This window comes from Salvelinus sp. IW2-2015, unplaced genomic scaffold (genome assembly GCF_002910315.2).
Source record: "Salvelinus sp. IW2-2015 unplaced genomic scaffold, ASM291031v2 Un_scaffold1055, whole genome shotgun sequence".
NCBI lineage: Eukaryota > Metazoa > Chordata > Actinopteri > Salmoniformes > Salmonidae > Salvelinus > Salvelinus sp. IW2-2015.
The window spans coordinates 625,007-645,440 of NW_019942708.1; the positions used below are offsets into that span (position 1 = coordinate 625,007).

At 42.7% G+C, this 20,434-nt stretch overlaps 1 protein-coding gene across 1 annotated transcript in view; it reads right to left on the reverse strand.

The window, feature by feature from the left end:
* The window catches only part of arhgap10 (Rho GTPase activating protein 10), a 65,479-nt gene that overhangs the window by 762 nt on the left and 44,283 nt on the right, over window positions 1-20,434 (reverse strand). Inside the window, 6 exon segments of the mRNA XM_024136928.2 lie at window positions 2,942-3,042; window positions 4,053-4,136; window positions 11,504-11,651; window positions 14,419-14,548; window positions 17,047-17,206; window positions 18,961-19,066. Coding sequence (XP_023992696.1) covers window positions 2,942-3,042; window positions 4,053-4,136; window positions 11,504-11,651; window positions 14,419-14,548; window positions 17,047-17,206; window positions 18,961-19,066 — 729 coding nt within the window.

Sequence of the window (20,434 nt, forward strand, 5' to 3'; positions counted from 1 at the left end):
TCGGAGTGCACTGCATGATGGAACAGAAGGTACCAGGGGACAGGGTGACGATAGAGCGTAAACACACTGCATTCATCAGTGTTAGAAAACCAGATGGCTGTCAGTGAGAGAAAGTTTTTGACTCAAGCTTTATAGTGACATTTTATAGTTGCATAGATAGAGTATTATTAAAACACAACCATCATCTTCTGCAAACAATGAAAATTGTGGTGGAAATAAATAAACTTTGTTGCTCTGGAAATACAGGAAAGTGTGGCAATGTCCCTGTGCCATGTCATCCTCATTTTGTCCGTTCAAGTAATGTACCCAATTTGCTGGAGAATGACTCAAGAGGGTATCATTTGGTAGGCTGTATAAAACATATTTGGCACAGAGAGCTTTTCAGATAACAGGGGAATGTAATTTAGGCACTAAATGGGATTAAAAAAACGACAACGGGATGGACTTCCAATCAGAATTCTTCATTTTATCTGTATTGCAAAATGTTTGAAACGTTTAGTTGGTCCTTCCCATTTTGGTTGCCGGACCATCTTCAGACTGATACGAGATGCATAGTCGGAGGTAATTGCAGCAAAATAGCAGCACCAATGGATTCCTACCCAAAACTCTGTATATTTGACTAAAGTTGAAATGGGCTGAGATGTCTGATTCATAATTTTAGTATTTCTAACCCATCTCTCTAAAATGTTTATACTACGTGATATTTTATTTAATTTATTTTATTTCACCTTTATTAACCAGGTAGGCTGTGAGAAACAAGTCTACCATTTGCAACTGCGACCTGCCAAGTAAAGCATTAGCAGTGTGAACAGGACAACAACAGAGTTACACATGGAGTAAACAATAAAACAAGCAAATAAACTGGTAGGAAAAAAAAGAAGAATCTATATTACAATTTGTGTGGCAAAGGCATGAGGTAGGCAATAAATCGAATAATTACAATTTAGCAGATAACACCGGAGTGATAAACATCAGATGATCATGTGCAAGAAGAGGATACTGGTGTGCAAAGAGCCAGAAAATACAATAAATAAAAGCAGTAATGGGGGTGAGGTAAGTTAAATTGGGTGGGTAGTTTACAGGGACTATGTACAGCTTGCAGCGATCGCGTTAGCTGCTCGGGATAGCAGATTTTTAAAGTTGTGAGGGAGATAAGTGCTCCAACTTCAGAGATTTTTGCCAATTCGTTCCCAGTCGCAGGCAGAGAGAACTGGAAGGAAAGGCGTCCAAATTAGGTTTTGGCTTTAGGTATCAGTAGAAATCAGTGATCCAGTGAGCATACACCTGCTGGCAGCGCGTGGCGGGTGGGTGTGCCATACTGACCAGTGAAACTGAGAGTAAGGCGGTCACTTCTTACCTAGCATAGCCTTGATAAATAGACCTGGAGGCCAGTGGGTCTGAACGAAGAACATGTACCGAGGGCCAGCCGACTAGGGCATACAGGTCCGCAGTGGTGGGCGTATAAGGTGCTTTAGTAAGCAAAACCGAATTGGGCAGGCTGTGATAAACTGCAAATCCAGTTTGGCTAGAGTAGAGAAAAATTGGTAAGCTATTTTTGTAGATTGGGAAAACCTATCGGCCGAAGTCGAGGACTCGGTAGGAATAGCGTCAGTTTTATAGGGTAAGTTTTGGCGGCGTGAAGTGAAGGAGGACTTTGTGGCGGAATAGAAAGCCGATTCTCTGATTTGATTTATGGAAATTGGAGATGTTTGATAATGAGGTCTGGAAGGAGAAGGTTTGCAGTCAGCCAGACACCTAGGTACTTATAGATGTCCACATATTCTAGGTCGGAACCGTCCAGGGTGGTGATGCTAGTCGGGCGTGCGGGTGCAGGCAGCGAACGGTTGAAAAGCATATTTGGCTCCCTTGCTTGTGGTGTATATTATTTCATGTGATACGATTTCTTATGAGATGGAAAAAACAAGATGATATTAAATTAAGCTGTGCCATTAACTATTATTGATAAAATAGGWTTCGACCATGTTTGGTTAGGTATGCGCAAGTCAATATAGGTCTCTAGTCAAGAGATTGGCCATATTTTCCCTCATACTGTAACACTTCTTTTGACAAGGGTTCTTTCATTTGTCGACCCATGTACTGCCAACTGACTGTGTGCCTTTAAGATTGTTGTATTCTCAATACGAGACAGTGAATCATATTTTAAAAAAAAAAATGGCACGAGGGCGTACATTTTATATTTTCCGTCTGAGTTAAACACCTCAGTTAAACTCAATTCGAAAACAACCCCATACCAGATAGTATTTTATTAGTAGTGTCTCTTGCCTGACCACTCACCCTGAATTGAATTTCTCTGCTCTATTAAATTGCTATATACATTCAGTCTGAATCTGACATCCAAGAAGTCATTGAGGGGAGTTGTACAAAACAAACTAAATCAGCGATTCAATCTCTAACAAATCAAAATGGATAAAGTCATCATGGAGGKTGGCTCTGGCCCAACCCATTGGTTACTGGGACCAATCAGAACGGTCAGAATGTGTTCGCATTCTAGAAATCATAGGGCAAATCCAGACTCATCGTGGAGAAGAAACATCAGTTTGGCAAGAGGCATATGGATGGGTAGCTAGGCAAGTGTCTTGCATCTTCAGGAACCCCAGCCCATATGCATACTTGAGTAAGCCCTCAATGATAATTGGCTGGTAATACCCAGCCACGGACGCATTGTATCTTATCAAGGACATAATTACATATCCTCTTGTTGTAAAGACTCGTGTGTCAAGTCCATTTCCCTTGACTGACTAGAGRTCTGTCAAGTCCCCTTTCAGATGGACTGGAGAGTCAATCTCTACCCCTCCTCTCTCCCCTCAGTCTGATTCAAGATCAGATTGGGCTGTCCTGTTACCGGTTCCCTCACAGAATCCAATATGCCCGGTGGTTCTTTGAGATTTGAGTGAGCGACCGTTGGAGCGATAACACTTACCGGCGCTGAATATTGCTCCGACCTGGAAGGATAACTCAGATTCGTGCTCGGCCTCGCACGGGTACACCGCCATGGCTCTCTTGCCGCCGCCACTGGTGACACTGAAAAATGAAGACAATCAGTGAGCTGGTTGGGAGAGAGGGAGATCAGAGGATTACTCCACGGTTCAATCTGGGCTAGGTGATCAGTACTGAAACAGCAGGGAGAAAATGAGCAAAAGGACTACGGGTATCTCAGGGGCTGGCGCAAACCAACAGGACTGTTGTCTGGCCGCTATCTGAACCTGGCGAGCGAGTCCACACACCACCGTCCCCCTCTGAGACACAGGGTCCGTGTGGATGCATCTCAGACTGCAGACATGCGTCAGGCCACAGCGATAGACAACCACTATGGTTCTACTGAGATAAAGAGCGGGGCAATTCTAAAGCAGGTTTCTACACAAACAGAACAGCCGAATGGAATTCCTGAGTTCCTCTCCTGGCACGGTTTTATGAAGAATTCTACCCGTAGTGGTTACAGACAGACACTGAGGCTACATTCTTAAAGTGAATGTGAGGTAAAAGGGTTGTCTACGAAACTATATGCATGCATAGCCCTGCAAAGGTTAGAGAAGATGCTTTTCTGGCCTTGACAAAACAACGTGTTTATTCGGCAAGGTTTTTGTTGTTGTTTTGCCCCCTTTGCAAATAGTAATGCCTGCTGCCAGTTGAGAACTATGTAGAAAACTCAGCCTTCAATACCTCATACCCTGATAAATATTTCATATACCTACACTCTGCTACAACAACAATGTTGGAGAGCGCCGGAGACCAAAACATAACATCTATTCAAACTGAAAATCTTTTGCGGATGCCGAGTTGTCACCGCAACAATCTTCACCTGCACTTTGGGATTTGTTCTTTTGAATAGAGGGTATTCTTACAGGACTGCATCTGGAGGAACAGGCCTTTTGTATATATTAAATAACATAATGGATTGCCCATGTACAATTTCCTCAGCATAATTTGAAAGCTTGAATTAATCTTTTTGTCTGGTAGGTAGCCCAGCTATGGATACCAGTTATGGGCTACATGTCTACAGAGTCCATTCAAATACCTGTGTGCMCGCTTACCCGTCCACTGTCTTGTCCCAATCAGAACTGGCTTTGGTCAGGGCTCCAGAGTTGAGCCATGAGGCTGCTACAGAGATGCAGGCCCTGCAGTCAAACAGAGGGTCAAACAAACATCTACAACCAGATACCTACAGTAGCATCCCAATGACACCAGACAGTGGACTGCCAACACAATGTCAGTGACCACTGCATCCACCCAGTAGTGGGTCTTAGTCTTTTCCCTGGCCTGTGTGAAGCCTATGCACTCAGATTGTTGCGTCATGTTTAACTGAATGGTTAATGTCCTCCCATCTATTTTACTGCAGTGAGAAGGTCTAGGTGACCGCCATCGTTAAGTTGAAAAGTTAATTCCCTTCTCAAACGCATATTTCAAGTTGAAGTTAAACATGCTTAATTCCCTGTAGTCACCAACATAATAATAAAAAAAAAAAGTACACAGTCATCTCAAAATGACTGCTATAATTTACACTGAAATCATTAGCAATTGTCAGGAGTGAGAGGTAGAGTGAGGTTTTGATGGCTAGTGCCCTTGAGCTGTGGGGGMAAAGCCAGAGGGGATTTCAGCAGGGGACAGTGTGTGGCAGAGAGTAGAGGCTGGGAAGAGCACCACACTTAACAGCTAGCTACTTTCGCACGCAGCCAATTAATATTCCACACAGCCTTGGCAAGGCTTACAGAAACTCAGGTTTTGTTCTAATTACCTTTGTTTGTACCGTTTTTGTAAAAACAATTCTGTAGTGAAGGGCACATTTAGAAAATTCTACACAAGTTTATTCATGTGAGATAATTTAAAAAAGGACAAAATCAGTGGTGTTTCAAAAAGGAAAGAGCAAAACAAAAGCAGAGACATTTTGGCCCTTTGTGAAGAACAGCAGGAAACAGAATCAAGGGTCACCACAAAAACAATTGACAATTCATCAGATCATCTAAAAAAAACATTAGTCTCATATTGGGGCTGAATTAACACTGGCTGTTTCTTTGATAATGCCCTTGACCCCCCGTCTGACTACCACACCATCTCAGGACAATTCAACAGCCTTTAACATGCTGAATGCAGAATGCTGGGAAGAGCAGATTTAGACAGGAAAACACACACAGAGAGAGGAACACAGAGATGAGCGGCACAACCTATGAATAAAACATTGAGAGCAGGTGCATAATTATTCAAATCTGGGATAGTTCACAGCTGTCCTCACTTTATGATGAACTGTTTGAATATTTTTGAAAATCATTGTCCTACATTTTAACCACTTATTTTACTGATATTTGACGTATGGATTAGTCCAATGGTATAAAAGAACAAAGTACATGSGATTGACCCATTCTTTAGAGCCATAAATTCTCTTTTTCCACTAGGAACAACTTCCACTGTTCTCAGACACTAAAAAAATAAAAATAAAAAGAACCACTATCACCAACTTAGAAAGTTAGAGAATGTTCTAGAGAGCCATTACTAGAGGTCCTTTAGCCTGAACACAGTGTAACTGGAYGGGAAAACAATTCCCTTAACAGTAAAGCCTCCACTTCCCCACTAATTCAACTGTCCTCTATAAACCTCCTGGGAGGTCACAGCCCATAACAACATCTGTTCACTAAAGGGATATAAGAGGAGAGACACCCTATAGACATGACCATTCACCCTAAAACAGTTATACCAATCCTATTAACCATTACTAGTAAAGATGTCGTATTGTGCCATARGCTCTTTACTGCTAAAGTAGGGGGARGGAGGGGGCAGAGWGTGTSTCTSRYCWCTRTTATGCTCTCTGCGTCTACTTTAACCTCCAGAGACGGAGCAGGGCCAGCCAGGGCACAGTGGGGCTGAGGGGGACAGCCAGCGTCAAGCCTCCCTCCTTCCCTGCCCGGGGCCCATGCTAATACAGCGTAATGAGTAAATTGCTTCTAGCCGCTGCTCCCATAGAGACACTAAAATACAATTACAGGGAGCAGCTTGGGAGGGCCTGGGGMGCAGGGGTTACAGGTGGGATGGGAATGAGGATACATTGTCCCTACCGCTCTCTGGCCATGACTTCTGCTATCAGAATACGAAGACCGCATTGAATAGACGGGTCTCGATGCACAAAAGTCTAATTGTGGTGTGATTGTGTTCAGATCTGTCTGACCACTTCAGGAGGTGGTCAGGGCTGCATTGTGTGTGGATTTCTCCTCAGTCTGGACGCAATCACGTCCTCAGCACTCCTCCCACAAGTCTCCAGAAAACGTGTGTTTTGGGACAGAGTCAACCTTTCATTATAAAGTCGGCGGAAATACGTTCCTAGCGTGTGAGGAACGTGTTTGCTGGACTCAAATGCTAGCCAGCTAGCTTACATTTCGAAAAAATAAAAAATGTTTGGCTAGGGTTAGTCTAACCCYTTTGCAATCCATTTAGCTTTGCTTGCTACAGAGGTTAGCTGGCTAGTATTCCAAGGTTTGTAGAATGCATACTGGCATTTTAATATAGCGGGAAAATGGAATCTGGACACGGTAGACACATTTAAAATGTAGGTGTAGATGCATGACGTGTTCGGAATTCCACGATCAGAACACGAAAACTGCATTAACTCAAGTGTAGACATGGCCTCTCTCCTCCATCTATCTGTCCCCCCTTCAACCTCTCCCTCCATCAAGTTCTAGTCAGGTTCAGTCTGTGCAGTGGATGCCGGATGGTGTGGGTGATTTATAGCTCTGCAGACAGTGTGTGTGTGTGTGTGTGTGTGTGTGTGGAGAGGGGCCACTGGTGTCTCAGCTGCTCCACATCAGCATTGGGGGGGGGAGGAGATGGGGTACGGAGCGCTGCAGTGCAGCAAATCCACTCATTAACCTCAGTCTCTGTCCACACAGCACACTGTCTGCCTGGCGCTCTGCCTGGGCCAACAGCAGAACAGGAGCACTGTCACTTTACCCACCTGAGGGTAGGTGCTGAGATGCACTCTTTACTGCTAAGGTAGGGGGATGGAGGGGGAAAGGGGGCAGAGTGGATGTGTGTAGGTGGGTGTGTCCACACATAGTATATGGGCACTAAAACAGGCAAACTCACACAAATGCATGTTAGTGTGTACACGAGGGTACARTCACTCTTCTCACCACACACGCAAAAACTAAACAGATTCAAATCACACTCAAATCGAAATATTCAGTCAAAAGTTGACTTTACTACACAAGGGAAGGCTATTAATGAAATGGCAATTATGAAGATCTGGAAAAGACCTGTCAAGTAAATAGATACTGAAATGATTACAGGATAAATGGTTGGGAAAGTATTCAACATGGTTGCCCTAGAAACCTGTCAAATGAACGGAGTGGAAAATGGATTTATCCAAAAACAAATTACAACTAAGCCAGACACAGGAAAATAAATGTTTTGGTGTCTTGTTAACCAAAATATCAGAGCCTCAAATTACACATCGTTTTTTTGTAATCATTTACAAAATGCYTTTCCTATTGAAATATGATTACATACACTTAACTTKCAATACATTAGGAATACCTGCTCTTTCCATGACAGACTGACCAGGTGAATCCAGTTGGAAGCTATGATTCCATATTGATGTCACTTGTTAAATRTACAATAAYATAAAATCAGTGTAGATGAAGGGGAGGAGACYGGTTAAAGAAAGATTTTTAAGCCTTGAGACAACTGAGACATGGAATGTGTATGCCATTCAGAGGGTGAATGGGCAAGATAAGATTTAACCCCTTAACGGATCGGACCCCTTTATTAAATTTTCGCCTAAAAATGACATACCCAAATCTAACTGCKTGTKGCTAAGGACCTGAAGCAAGGATATGAATATTCTTCATACCATTTGAAAGGAAACACTTTGAAGGTTGTGGAAATGTATGTAGGAGAATAACACATTCGATCTGGTAAAAGATAATACAAATAAAAAATACAAAACATGAGTCTTTTGTACAATCATCTTTGAAATGCAAGAGAAAGGCCATAATGTATTATTCCAGCCAATACAAATTGTTTTGGTTTTGGCCACAAGATGGCAGCTTTGCATGTGCAAAGTTGTAGACTGATCCAATGAACCATTGTATTTATCTTAAAAATGTTGTACCAAGACTGCCCAAATGTGCCTAATTGGTTTATTAATAACTTTAAGTTCATAATTGTGCACTGTCCTCAACAATAGCATGGTATTATTTCACTAATAGCTACTGTAAATTGAACAGTGCAGCTTTCTGCCCATATCAGATATGTCTACGTCCTGGGAAAAAATGTTGTTACTTACAACCTCAGGCTAATGCAATTAGCATATGTTAACTCAACCGTCCCGAGGGGGACACGAACAGGGTATGGTAGTAGGTGCCTGGGGCACCAGTTTGAGTGTGTCAAGAACTGCAATGCTACTGGGTTTTTCATGCTCAACAGTTTCCCGTGTGTATCAATAATGACCCACCACCCAAAGGACATCCAGCCAACTTGATACAACTGTGGGAAGAATTGGAGTAAACATGGGCCAGCATCCCTGTGGAATGCTTTAGACACCTTGTAGAGTTCATGTCCCACCTCAATATTAGGAAGGTGTTCCTAATGTTTTGTACGGTGTATGTCTGAAGTTAGATTTTCAGTGGAAACATACTTAAAATAAACCTATAGTATAATAGAATAACTAGGTTGTGTCCATTTTGTGAAACTGAAATGCATCCAACTGCCCATCTAAACCTCTCACAAATAAACACACACGTTGAGAAGCACAGGGTAAGCCAGCGCAGTGCCTTTGGATTGAGAGCAGAGCAGTGCCCCTGGATCAAGAGCAGCTTTGGCGTTAAGAGCCTTTGCCCAAGGGCACAGCAGCCGGACAGGAGATGATACCTGGGATCAGACACTAGCAGCCCTCCGGTCACCAGTTCAGCTCCCACTAGTGTAATAATCGTGTGGATATGGGGGCAGTCACTGTACAAAAGAGGTGCACTGCTGGTTCCCATTACCGTATGGCAGGAAAGGAATTCAACCCCACAGCCTCCAGGCCTGGTAGTGTCTGCCAATGGGGGACTTTCTACTGCTCCTCTTTCTGAGCTAAGAGAGACTTTCCACATCACTGGAGGAGTGGTGGGCAGGGTCTCATATGTATAAACTGTACTCTAAAGTGACTAAGATACCTTAGAATAGTATAATTGTGTGTAAATATTGCATCGCCCATCTCATATGTATATACTGTGTTCCATATAACTTTTAGTCCAATGCTGCCGCTCTGACATATGTATATATTCTTAATCCATTCCTTACTTAGATATATGTGTATTTTGGGTACATGTTGTGAAACTGTTAGATACTACTGCACTGTCGGCGCTAGAAACACAAGCATTTCGCTACACCCACAATAACATCTGCTAAACATTTACATTTACATTTAAGTCATTTAGCAGACGCTCTTATCCAGAGCGACTTACAAATTGGAAAGTCCATACATATTCATCCTGGTCCCCCCGTGGGGAATGAACCCACAACCCTGGCGTTGCAAGCGCCATGCTCTACCAACTGAGCCACACGCGCATGTGACAAATACATTTGATTTGAGCTGGTAAGCACCAACAAACAACTCTGCCTTCAATCTGGGTGGGCAGGAAACCCTGTTCCATGATCCACAGCTGTCCACCAAGACAGAGGGATGGGGGAAGAAGATGAGGAGAAGAGGCAGAATTAGTCACTCTCCAGGTCTGGAAATGACTGCCACGGGGATATCCAGWMAGMMAWTMMGGGGGGGGGGGGGGTGAGATACTGATGTTGGCAGAGATTATAAATCTATCTACAGAAAATAGTGTCTGATGTAGAGAGTTGTAGTTGAACTTGTGTATAATGTCATTTTTTCCAGGTTAAAGCTTAACAGATGTACTAATTAGGTACAATTCCAGATATTGAGCAGTAATTTCACGTTCCAGTGTTGAGGCTGGTAGAGTCATTCTAGCCTGGTCCCAGATCTGTTTGTGCTGTTTTGGCAACTCCTATGGTCAATGTCACTGTCAAGCTAAACAGGAATTGCCAAGGCAGCATAAATTGATCTGAAAACAGGCTACCTACTGTACACAATCATTCCACCTCCCACTCCTTTTTTGGTGGAGAGTGACAGTGCCGTGACCTCTGCCAGGAAGGTGCTCCCTGCCATGCTCTCACACGGCAGTCTTCATAAAAGGTCAGAGCTGAGCTATAAGAGTGTACTAGAATATCTCCCAAAGTCAACACAATTTACACGGCTGACGCACCGCCACCTGTCTCCCAAACAAATAATGGCGATATTCACGACCCCCTCCCGGTCACTCCTTCCATTCCACTGGAGGAGAGGCGAAGCCACGAAGTGGGAAAACATGGAAAAAACTAGTCTTGGTTATGTAACCCACTGTAGCTCCGTCTGTCTACCATGGCGATTAGGAGCCAAGGCTAGAGGTGCGACAGACGAGCACACACAGAGKGAGAGCGAGAAAGACACGTTGAAAACCAAAGAGAAATAATTTCTCCTCAGTTAAGTATGTGCTAATTTTGTTGTTTTACAGCTCGTGTGTCTTGAGAAGAACTCATTGCACTCTGAGCATCTGAGAGGAAGGGAGGGAAAGTGGGCGAGGGGTATAGGGAGTCAGAGAAACAACCTTTTTCACAAGGTGAATCTGCAGACATGTGAAAGTGCAGAGACAAAGAGCAGCCCAACATCTGCAGTCTAACCCAATATTATTATTAGCTCTCGCATCAGCATTCAAGGCAAGCTGTGGGCTGGAGACAACTAAAAGAAACCAAGGACTTCAGAGAAGGGTTGGATAGAGGGGGAAGAGAGCGAGCAGGGGAGAGCGAGCGAGCGCGAAGAGAGCAGTGAGAAAGCAAGGAAATTGAGAGACATGCATATGTACGTGGAGACTGGGAAGGGGTAGACAGAGGAGGAAGTGGGCATCAATTTACTTCCTGTGCCACATAATAAAAAGCATATTTTCTTGGGCAGGTTATGACACTAGCGATATATTCAGTTCAAAGAGTTTCTCAGAGACAGAGATAGAGTTTCAATTAAAGAGATATGAAGGTTTGCTGTATGAATGGAGCCAGCAACACCAAAATGTCCCCGTCAGTGACTAAGTGGTGTGAGTAGAGAAAACATTCAATCCCACTGCAACACGTCAGCTCTTCCAGACTGTCTGAGTTTGAGAGGGTGAAGCCAGACAGCTACAGATCTGAATGTGGATGGTAGTGGGGGGGTGACTCGGGGGAAAGTTAGATATGCAGAAGATGTTTAGCTAAAGTGATTGAGTTAATTACTATTTCAGGAGAGTTGGTAACCTGTATTAGATACAGCATTGTAAAGAGGTTAGGGTAAAACAGTAGGCTACTCTTTTATATTTTCTTGGGCAGGTTGACACTAGCGAGAGATGTTATGATGGCTGATCCTATAGTGACACCAATCAGGATACATTACTTGCAACTGAAGTTGCCAGAATATCTGAAAAGAATGAGACCCACTTACCCTGGGCTGTCTCCTGTGCTGAGGCTGGCGAGAAGGGGAGCATGGTTGGCCTTCTCCGGAGGTGTCCCCGAGGCAGTCGACTGGGACGACARCGACTCGTTGCTGCCTAGCGACGCCTCATCCGAGTTGGAACCGACATCAGGTGACACTGAGAGGAGAAGTACGGCTGTTAGTCATTGAGAGCAAACTGTTGGACGAGAAGGTCTTTGTCCTTTATTTAGGGGAGCATGGCTAAACGCGGCTCTGTGGATGACCCTGRGCCACTACAGCAGCTGAATGTGGCAGTGGACCACCAGGAGATCACCATGACTAAGGGACGCTAGGAGGTTCCAGGCCAAGTAAAACTCTTAGTTCCTGTTTTTAAAACTGAGGGACAGACTATCCTAAGCAGCAATTCAAAGTTAAAAAAGGAAGTTGCTTGTTTAAATTTGGAAGTGTCGTTTCCTTTCCCACCACACCGCTCAAAGCAACAGGGTGGCCATTCTGGATTATGAGTGATGTTCAGGCAGAGTCCCCCTGGACTCCACTAAAAGCTAATGGCTGACAGTGCTGTGCTGCACTGTGGAAGAAAGTGTTTGCAGATTCTGTCGAAGACAATCATGATCATAAAAGGGACGTTCATAAAATACTGTAGCTTTTTGGCCCGTATACATTAGGTCTTATAGATCAGATGACATTGATCATATGAAAAAGCCATATATCATGATTATATGACATCTAGCKTCGATTATATCGAAACAGTCCACACAACTACAAGAAGCCGTTTAGCTTTCGGAGAAAAGCAACTGTTGCTTTGTTGGTTGCACTGAGCACAAGATGGATGACTGTCTGGGTTTAAGAGCCTCTGGAATCAGTTAAACCCGTTTTCTTCAACCATTATGAAAAACGTTCACTACCGTCAGCTGTATAGAGTTAAGAAGAAGCATCAAGAGGATATTGCAGTAAAAAAAKAAAKAAWKATWWTCCATGTTTACACGATCCAAATGAGCTATTCAGATTTACTTCATTACTTTTACTAGAAAACACAGCCCAAATAGAAGCAAATAATCAAAACCAGAGACGTCTTGTAAAATGTAACATCTGCTTTGTACACAATGCTTGTGCCATTATGTGGATTAATTACCTTACGCATAAAAAATAGTCACAACCGGGTTGATGGAAAAAGGAAATGCTGGTACTATTGTAGAAATGCTGGCAGACAATTTGTTCATTCGACACGGTGATAWCTTTTTGTGTCGGTAAAATTAATTATGCAAGAATGGGAGGTGGAAATGCCTTTATGCGCAAATATTGATATAACTATCATATCACAGTAAACTTGGAGTCAGACGATGATACGTTGGCATGGGAAAGCATGCAGTTTCAGGCTACAGATGAAATAAGCTACGATGAACTTCACAGGGTGGTGAAAGTGCACGGTGATGAGATTGATGCTCTTTCCAATAAAAAAAAATATATTCTGCTGACATGATCAATGCTGTTTGACAAAGAAAAACAACCTTGTTCTTATCCATAATAATCTGCACAATGAGTCAGTTTGATAGAAACATCGGGTGGGAAAATGTGCATATTGTTTTACAGATTTGACAATATTCGCATGATAATGTCACCAATTGGATGGAAACCTAGCTTCTGTAGCAAAACCTTTTTTAATACAGAAAGCGCAAACAAGCGTTTCGTATTGGACAAGTTCAAGTAGTCTTCCATTTGATGACTAACAAATACAACCATGGCTAATGCTAAAAGCTAAACACAGGTTTGAACTGACACATGAAAAATATCAAAGTACCTGGTTCATTGTCTTGCAAATGAGACAGGATTTTCTACCAAACCCTGGCKGTCATCTCTTAATAACATGTCAACATATTGTTAAAGTATTTGTTTCGCTTCACCTGAGTTTTGGGAAAATGTAAGATTTTAATCACAGAGAGAAAATAGTGTAAGGTATAAAACAAAACTTGTTCGTGAATGATTTGATCCAGGAAAATATGATATTCCTGGCACTCCAAACTGCAGTGTCCTCAGAAATCCAACATCCGTTGGACAGTTGCCCCATTGCAAGTGTGTTAACACACTTCCCTTTCAAGGGGCTGAAGCCACACAAAGACGGGTGAAAATGGATGAGAAACATATCTTCCTCACTGTCCATTGTAGACCGTCAAATGTTTAACTAATTTCAACTTAACACACGAGTTGCATATGTAAAAATTATGGCATCCATAGATTTGTCTATCAGTTCTGTTGTCCTTTAACATTATCAGCCCAATAGAAAAAAAGCCCTTGGCTTATCAGTTTTCCATGGATACAAAATCTAGGTGCGGACGCAGCCGTCAACGTAGTCGTCCATATCTACTGGGTATATTTGCCCACACATACATTTAAGAATTAAACGTTCTCRGCCAGGTAGTTAGACAACACTTTAAATACATAAGCCACAAACTCAGAACACAATATGGTTAAAGAGAGGATTATATATATATATTTCATCCCAGATATTAAAAACACCCCAATGGTAAAAGCCTGGAGCAATATGAAGGGAGTGGAGTCAGTCTGATAAACAGATTAGGCCTCCTTTAGGTCGTGTTCCAGGAGGAGGATCTGATGGGGTCTGGGGATCAGGGGTTTACAGTAGGGCAGCAGGTCAACTCACCAGGCTCTCCTGGTAGAGCAGTGTGGGAGGAGAGGACTGGTACAGTAGTGGTACAGCTGTCCCCTTGATATTAGTGATGATCTATAAAGCTATTGTGCAGGTTTACAAAGGCGCAACACTAGCTTCATGACTGCTTTATATAGTACAGGAACCGTCACTGGGATCGTTGAGTCAAATACTTGTCATGAGAGTAGYGGTCCCTCATTCCAACTCAACCTTTCAGCAAGCCTGGCTAAGGATGTAACGTTAGGGCTCTGTCTCTTACCTGTCTTCAGGTCCACTGTCTTTGGGTTATAGACGGCAAGGGGTCGGTTCTGTCGAACAGACAGTTTCTTGGACTGCCTGGTGGGGGRGGAGAGCCCTGGGGAAGACGCACCTGGGACATCTCCAAAGATCTGAAACAAGAAGAGTAAGCGTGTGTGAGTGGCGGGGGATACTGTGTGCGCATAACCAAAATGTGATTAACTACTCCCTCAAAGCAAAGATGGAGCATATTGAGCAGAGGCATGTCCTCATTTGACCTTAGTAAAATGTGTGTTTTGAAGAGCTCACATATTTGACTCAAGTCAGATACCCATGCTGCTGTGCTTTGCTATCTCAAGGGACAGTTGATGCTCTTTGCTCACGTATTGCGTACTAAGAAAACACATTGGATCTTCCTTTGCAACTTACATCAGGGTTAATATAAACTCAGACCCGAAACACTAAGACCAAATCCAGTCTATGGAATCTGCTGAAAGCAGCATGTTTATTAGGGCACCCACATTTTGCAATAGAAAACAAATATGACTGTTTTCATTGGACAAACTCGGTTTTTAGCTCCGTTTAGTACCTAATGAACAGGAGCCAAAGGTGGCTAGGAGCTGCTGACCCACTGACGGGRAGTAGGTCTGGACTGGAGGCGGCTCACTGTACAGCTTGTTTGCATAGTCTGTATGTAAACAAATCCGCTAACTTCAGATGTGGAGTTGAAAGAAATTAGGCAGAGAGGATCACAGAGGAGGAGGGAGGGGAGAGAGCGAGAGAAAAAGTAAGTAAAAGAAAGTTGGGAGAAAAAAGTACGATACAGTGAGAGAAATCTGATATGGTTGAGAGCAGCAGAGTTTCAGCAATCTCTCCCCCTCCCATCTCTGCAGATGGATGTGAATGTAAAACACTGTCTGCTAGCATCTGGAAGTATCAACAGTCTGGCGAGAAGGAGAGGGAGAGAGAAGGAGAGGGAGAGCGAAGGGGAGGGAGAGCGAAGGGGAGGGAGAGCGAAGGGGAGGGAGAGCGAAGGGGAGGGGAGGCGCTGGGCCTGAGAGGAAAGCTAATGTCTGTCTGGCTGCAAAACTCCCTCACCTCTCGTCTCGCAGCTCAGCACTTTACTTTTCTTAAAGCTTCCAATGGTATTACATTCTGGCTCTGACACCAAGTCTTCCATCACCTTGTGGCGTGTATGGTGAAGTTCTGGAACATTATCTATATGGAAGTGTCTCCTCACCAAAACTTTAATTGCTTGGTGGTTGAGCGCTTTCTATTATTTGGACTATTAGAAATAGAGCTCGAAATTGACGAGCAATCCACGGGCAATTCATGTTTCAGAGTTCAGGGGTACGCTTGGCATCTTATAGCTGGCCAGAATACTTAGCACATACGGATCTTAACCCMTTCTGTTTTGGCTCTGGGAATTGAGCCCCTCTACAGATGTAGGCAGATGACTATTTACATTAAAAGCAGATTACAGTTCTGTCGTAGCATGGCCCAAAATGGGACTTAAACCCTGTAGGTTAGGCAAAGGACCTTATCAAGAGTACCATGACATACTGGATATTGTTTTTAAGCACAAAAAGGAGCAAAGTGAGAATCCCCTGCTTTGTAAGTCAACCGCTGGGCAGATGGAATGATGTCAGCCAGGTACTGTAGTCAGCTCAAAGTGATCATCTCTACATTATGTAAAACACATAGATAAAAACTATAATGCTTCTTATCAATAAGCTGCTTTAGTTTCATTTGTCTTAGAGCCCAAGCCCAAGACAAACAGGGATTCCAATAAGCTTTACTGTACTCATAAAATGTGAAGAATATCGCAAATGAGAAAATGCTTATATATTGCCTAAAATGTCACTCAGAGCAATGTCCTCAACATCCCACTGGAGAAAAGTCTCAGCAGTGTGTTTAGCGGTYGGTTTTAGACAAGCTTTCCTCTGGTTGCAGGTTTGAGGAACAATATTAGAGGATGGGTCTATAGATGTTACTGTGGTCAGGGGGACAAGCTCAGGAGCAGTGGTGGAAAAAGTACTCAATTGTCATACTTGAGTAAAAGTAACGAACCTTACTTGATTTAAAAAATAATAATAATTTAACAGTCACCCTGTAAAATACTACTTACGTAAAAGTATTTTGGTATTAAATATACTTAAGTATCAAAAGTAAATGTAATTGTTAAAATATACTTAAGTATCAAAAGTAACTTAAGTATTCAAATTCCTTATATTAAGCAAATCAGACAGCATCATTTTCTTTTAAATTCGCTTTTCTTTTTTCAAATTATGGATATGCAGGAGCACACTCCAACAGACAATTTACAAATGAAACATGTGTTTGGTGAGTCTGATCTGGCAGAGGCAGTATGGATGACCTAAAGATGTTCTTGATAAGTGCGTGAATTGGACAATTTCTGTCCTGCTAAGCTTTCAAAATGTAACGAGTACTTTTGTGTGTCAGGGAAATGTATGGAGTAAAAAAGTACATTATTTTCTTAAGGAATGTAGTGAAGTAAAAGGTGTCAAATATAAATAGTAAAGTACAGATAAGTAAAAGTACTTAAGTAGTTTGTTGTAAGTACATTACACCACTGCTCAGGAGTGCGTTCGGACGTCTGTTTCGTTCAAGAGAAGAATCAAGCGGTTACCTTCTCGTGTTGCTCGACGAGGATCTCCACCACAATGTTCTGGAACTTGAGGTCCATGATGGCAGCCACAGTATCCTCCTGGGGCCTCATCAGGGTGGGACCAAACACCACACCCAGGTTGGCCACCGTCATCAGGTTCAACTTACTGTGGGCCGCGACACTGCATGGGGAGACCAGGGAGGATTACAATTCATGAATTCATAGACAATTGATTGAGTGCTTTTCCCTGACGTTTAAATGTTTTACATAGGGGGATACATACACTTCAGAAGGCCTCTATACTATAAAGAATTCAGCTAGAAAATTCTAATTCGCTTTGAAGATCTGATTACTCCATGTCTGTTAYCTTACTAACATCTGTCTGACAGTTTGCCAAGGAAGGAAGGTGTTGCTACCACCTTGTTACGTCAGTCAGAGGTGTCTAGAACAGCATCTCTGGCTTGGCCTCATAGGTGTTAGCTAGAGTTCTGACTGACATTACCCAGTTCATCACCACTCCATAGATTGTTCTTGAACATTGACGACCTCTCCTAAACTTTTCCTCACTACAAACAGAACTTTTTCCAGTTGCCTTTCAGCCGATTCACAGTAAGAGGACGCTAAATTGGGTTGTTTTTTTCTAGGGGAGGAATTCTTGCTTGACTTTAGAATGACTGAAGAGTTGCCAAAAACTGCAGAGAGTAGATTTTTTMGGATTCCCATTAGCCAATTGCCAAAGCTAGTCTTACTGGGTTCCTGCACACAACGAAAAAGACATTAGATAAGACAATTAACATACATTTAAAAACAATAGTGTGTGCGGGCGCATCTCAGTTCCATATACGTCAGTACATACACACAAGTAGGTCACGTGGGAGAGGCATTGTGAGGTGTTGCTGTATTTGTTGTTTTTAACAGAGAAATCTCGAATTTTGAGTTACGACGAATCAAGTGAATCAACCGTTGTTTTAATGATTCTAAGTTACAATTTTGGATAATAAGAACATACATTTAAGACAAATTAAAATCAAAGTCATATTAGACCAGTTAAGATATTRTCCTTAAAATGTATAAAATGACAAATTGTCATTCAGCAGAGTGATGGTTGAAATGCATGAAAGGGAGCCTTTGCAGACCTAAATATGTCACCTAGTGACAACCTTCCTTTATCACATCTCTCAAACCATTTCAGACAGCGGTGTGAAATTTCGGCTTTGCCTCTCTCCCTGCAGGACAAGATCACACACATAGTCAGAACACACCCCCCACACACGCAGCKAATTTAAAATGTCTATAAAAAAAACTCCAGTCGGAAGAATTTCATGCTGGATAATCCAAATTCAATTTCAATTGCTGCACTTAAKTGCCTTTTTACTTCTACTCTGAGAACCCTGGGGCAGGTTCTCTAAGAAATAAGATCCTCCAGACTTTGCCTCAGGGAACGAGGATCATGTACTCATCTTCAATTCGCTACTATTTAGTTTGTCGTAAAAAATATAAAGCGAGTTGCTGAGGTAAAACCTTGTAATGTTAGCAAAGATTATTTTGACATCTCAGATCCTATCTCTGAAAGGGCAAGTTGTGTAACAGCTAACGGTCCAGTTTGGAGAGAGGGGTAAACCCAGAGGAGCGGGTGGGAAATGGAGGGAGCAGTCCATTTCATTAAAGGCATAGAGAACTGGTGAAGCAGTTCAAAACTTCTGACTACTATTGTGGAGGGTGCTGGGCTGTTTTAAGACAGGGTGGGGAGGGAGTTCTCTGCCTGCACTTAGTTGGAACAGAAGATGTGAGAAAGGAAAGATTGATGGGGAGAGATAGACACACAGAAGAGACCGGAGAGAGAAAGATGGGGGGAGGGAATCGATCAAGGACAGTGGAGAAAGAGTACAAAAAAAGAGTATGAGACCAAGGACGAGAGTAAGGCTGCTAACTCACGTAGCCAGGTGTTTCATCAGTAGCCCCAGGACCAGGCAGTTCATCTCAGGCAGCTTGTGGACCAGGCAGTGGATGGCTTGGCTACGAGACTCTGGACTACCACCCTCTGTTTAAAAACAGGACAAACAAGATTATTTYACAGCCGCTTACAGAAGTGCCATCCTTCTGTGTGGACCATGCGGGAATCAAACCCACAACCCAGGTGTTGCTAGCACCATGCTGTAGGCGTCAACTTTATTGCTCTGCAGAAATACTTTGTTGAACCAAAATTAATTGAAGGTAAAACTGTRATTTTTCAAAATCACATAAGTTATGATTTACYCATATGTACTTTSGATGGAGCCCACATTGACCGTGTCCCCGCTTATAAATATCTGCGCAACTGGATTGATGAAAAGCTATTGTTCTAAAAGTATGTTAAAGAGTTAGTTAAGGAATTGAGAATTAAAAGGTTTATAGGAGCATGTCCTGCCTTTTGTTTAATAGCAGAAAACCAATGAGTACGTCAACATTCATTCTGGTTATTGACTACCGTCTATGAATGCAGCTGCCACTGTATTGACGCAGTTTATCACAGTACATTGCACTCGTCTATAAAGCCCTCTTGCATAAACTTCCACCACACCTCACTGTTAACCTTTAGACATATGTTACTAGACTCCGGGATGGCTAACCCTGGCGATCCCTTCAATCTCCACAGAGTCAGGAAAATCCACTTTTAGTTTTTGCACCTCATTTGGAATGATGTTATGATTTTTATGAATAATGACTAAATGACGTATACATTTAACAGAACTAAAACTAACAGAATTCTACCTGTCACTATGAAATTCATTAGAATCATAAATCTAAAGTGTAGTTTTAGGACTTTTTAGTATGTAAGCAGGGTGCAAGTGTGAAACAAATGATAAGAGGCGCTATCGACAGACAAGCTCTACTACTGTGTTCCTTACAGGACATTGTCCCCACCCAGGGAGGGGAGAGACCTTGGGCTTGTAGTAGATTGTATAACAGGTGGCAGACAATGTATGAGAAGGAGAAGACTTGTGAACTACACTGCTCAAAAAAATAAAGGGAACACTAAAATAACACATCCTAGATCTGAATGTCCCACCAATGCCACGTTGCACCACAGACTGTCCAGGAGTTGGCGGATGCTTTAGTCCAGGTCTGGGAGGATATCCTCAGGAGACCATCCGCCACCTCATCAGGAGCATGCCCAGGCGTTGTAGGGAGGTCATACAGGGACGTGGAGGCCACACGCGCTACTGAGCCTCATTTTGACTTGTTTTAAGGACATTACATCAAAGTTGGATCAGCCTGTAGTTGGTTTTCCACTTTAATTTTGAGTGTGACTCCAAATCCAGACCTCCATGGGTTGATAAATTTGATTTCCATTGATCATTTTTGTGTGATTTTTGTTGTCAGCACATTAACTATGTAAAGAAAAAAGTATTTAATAAGAATATTGTTC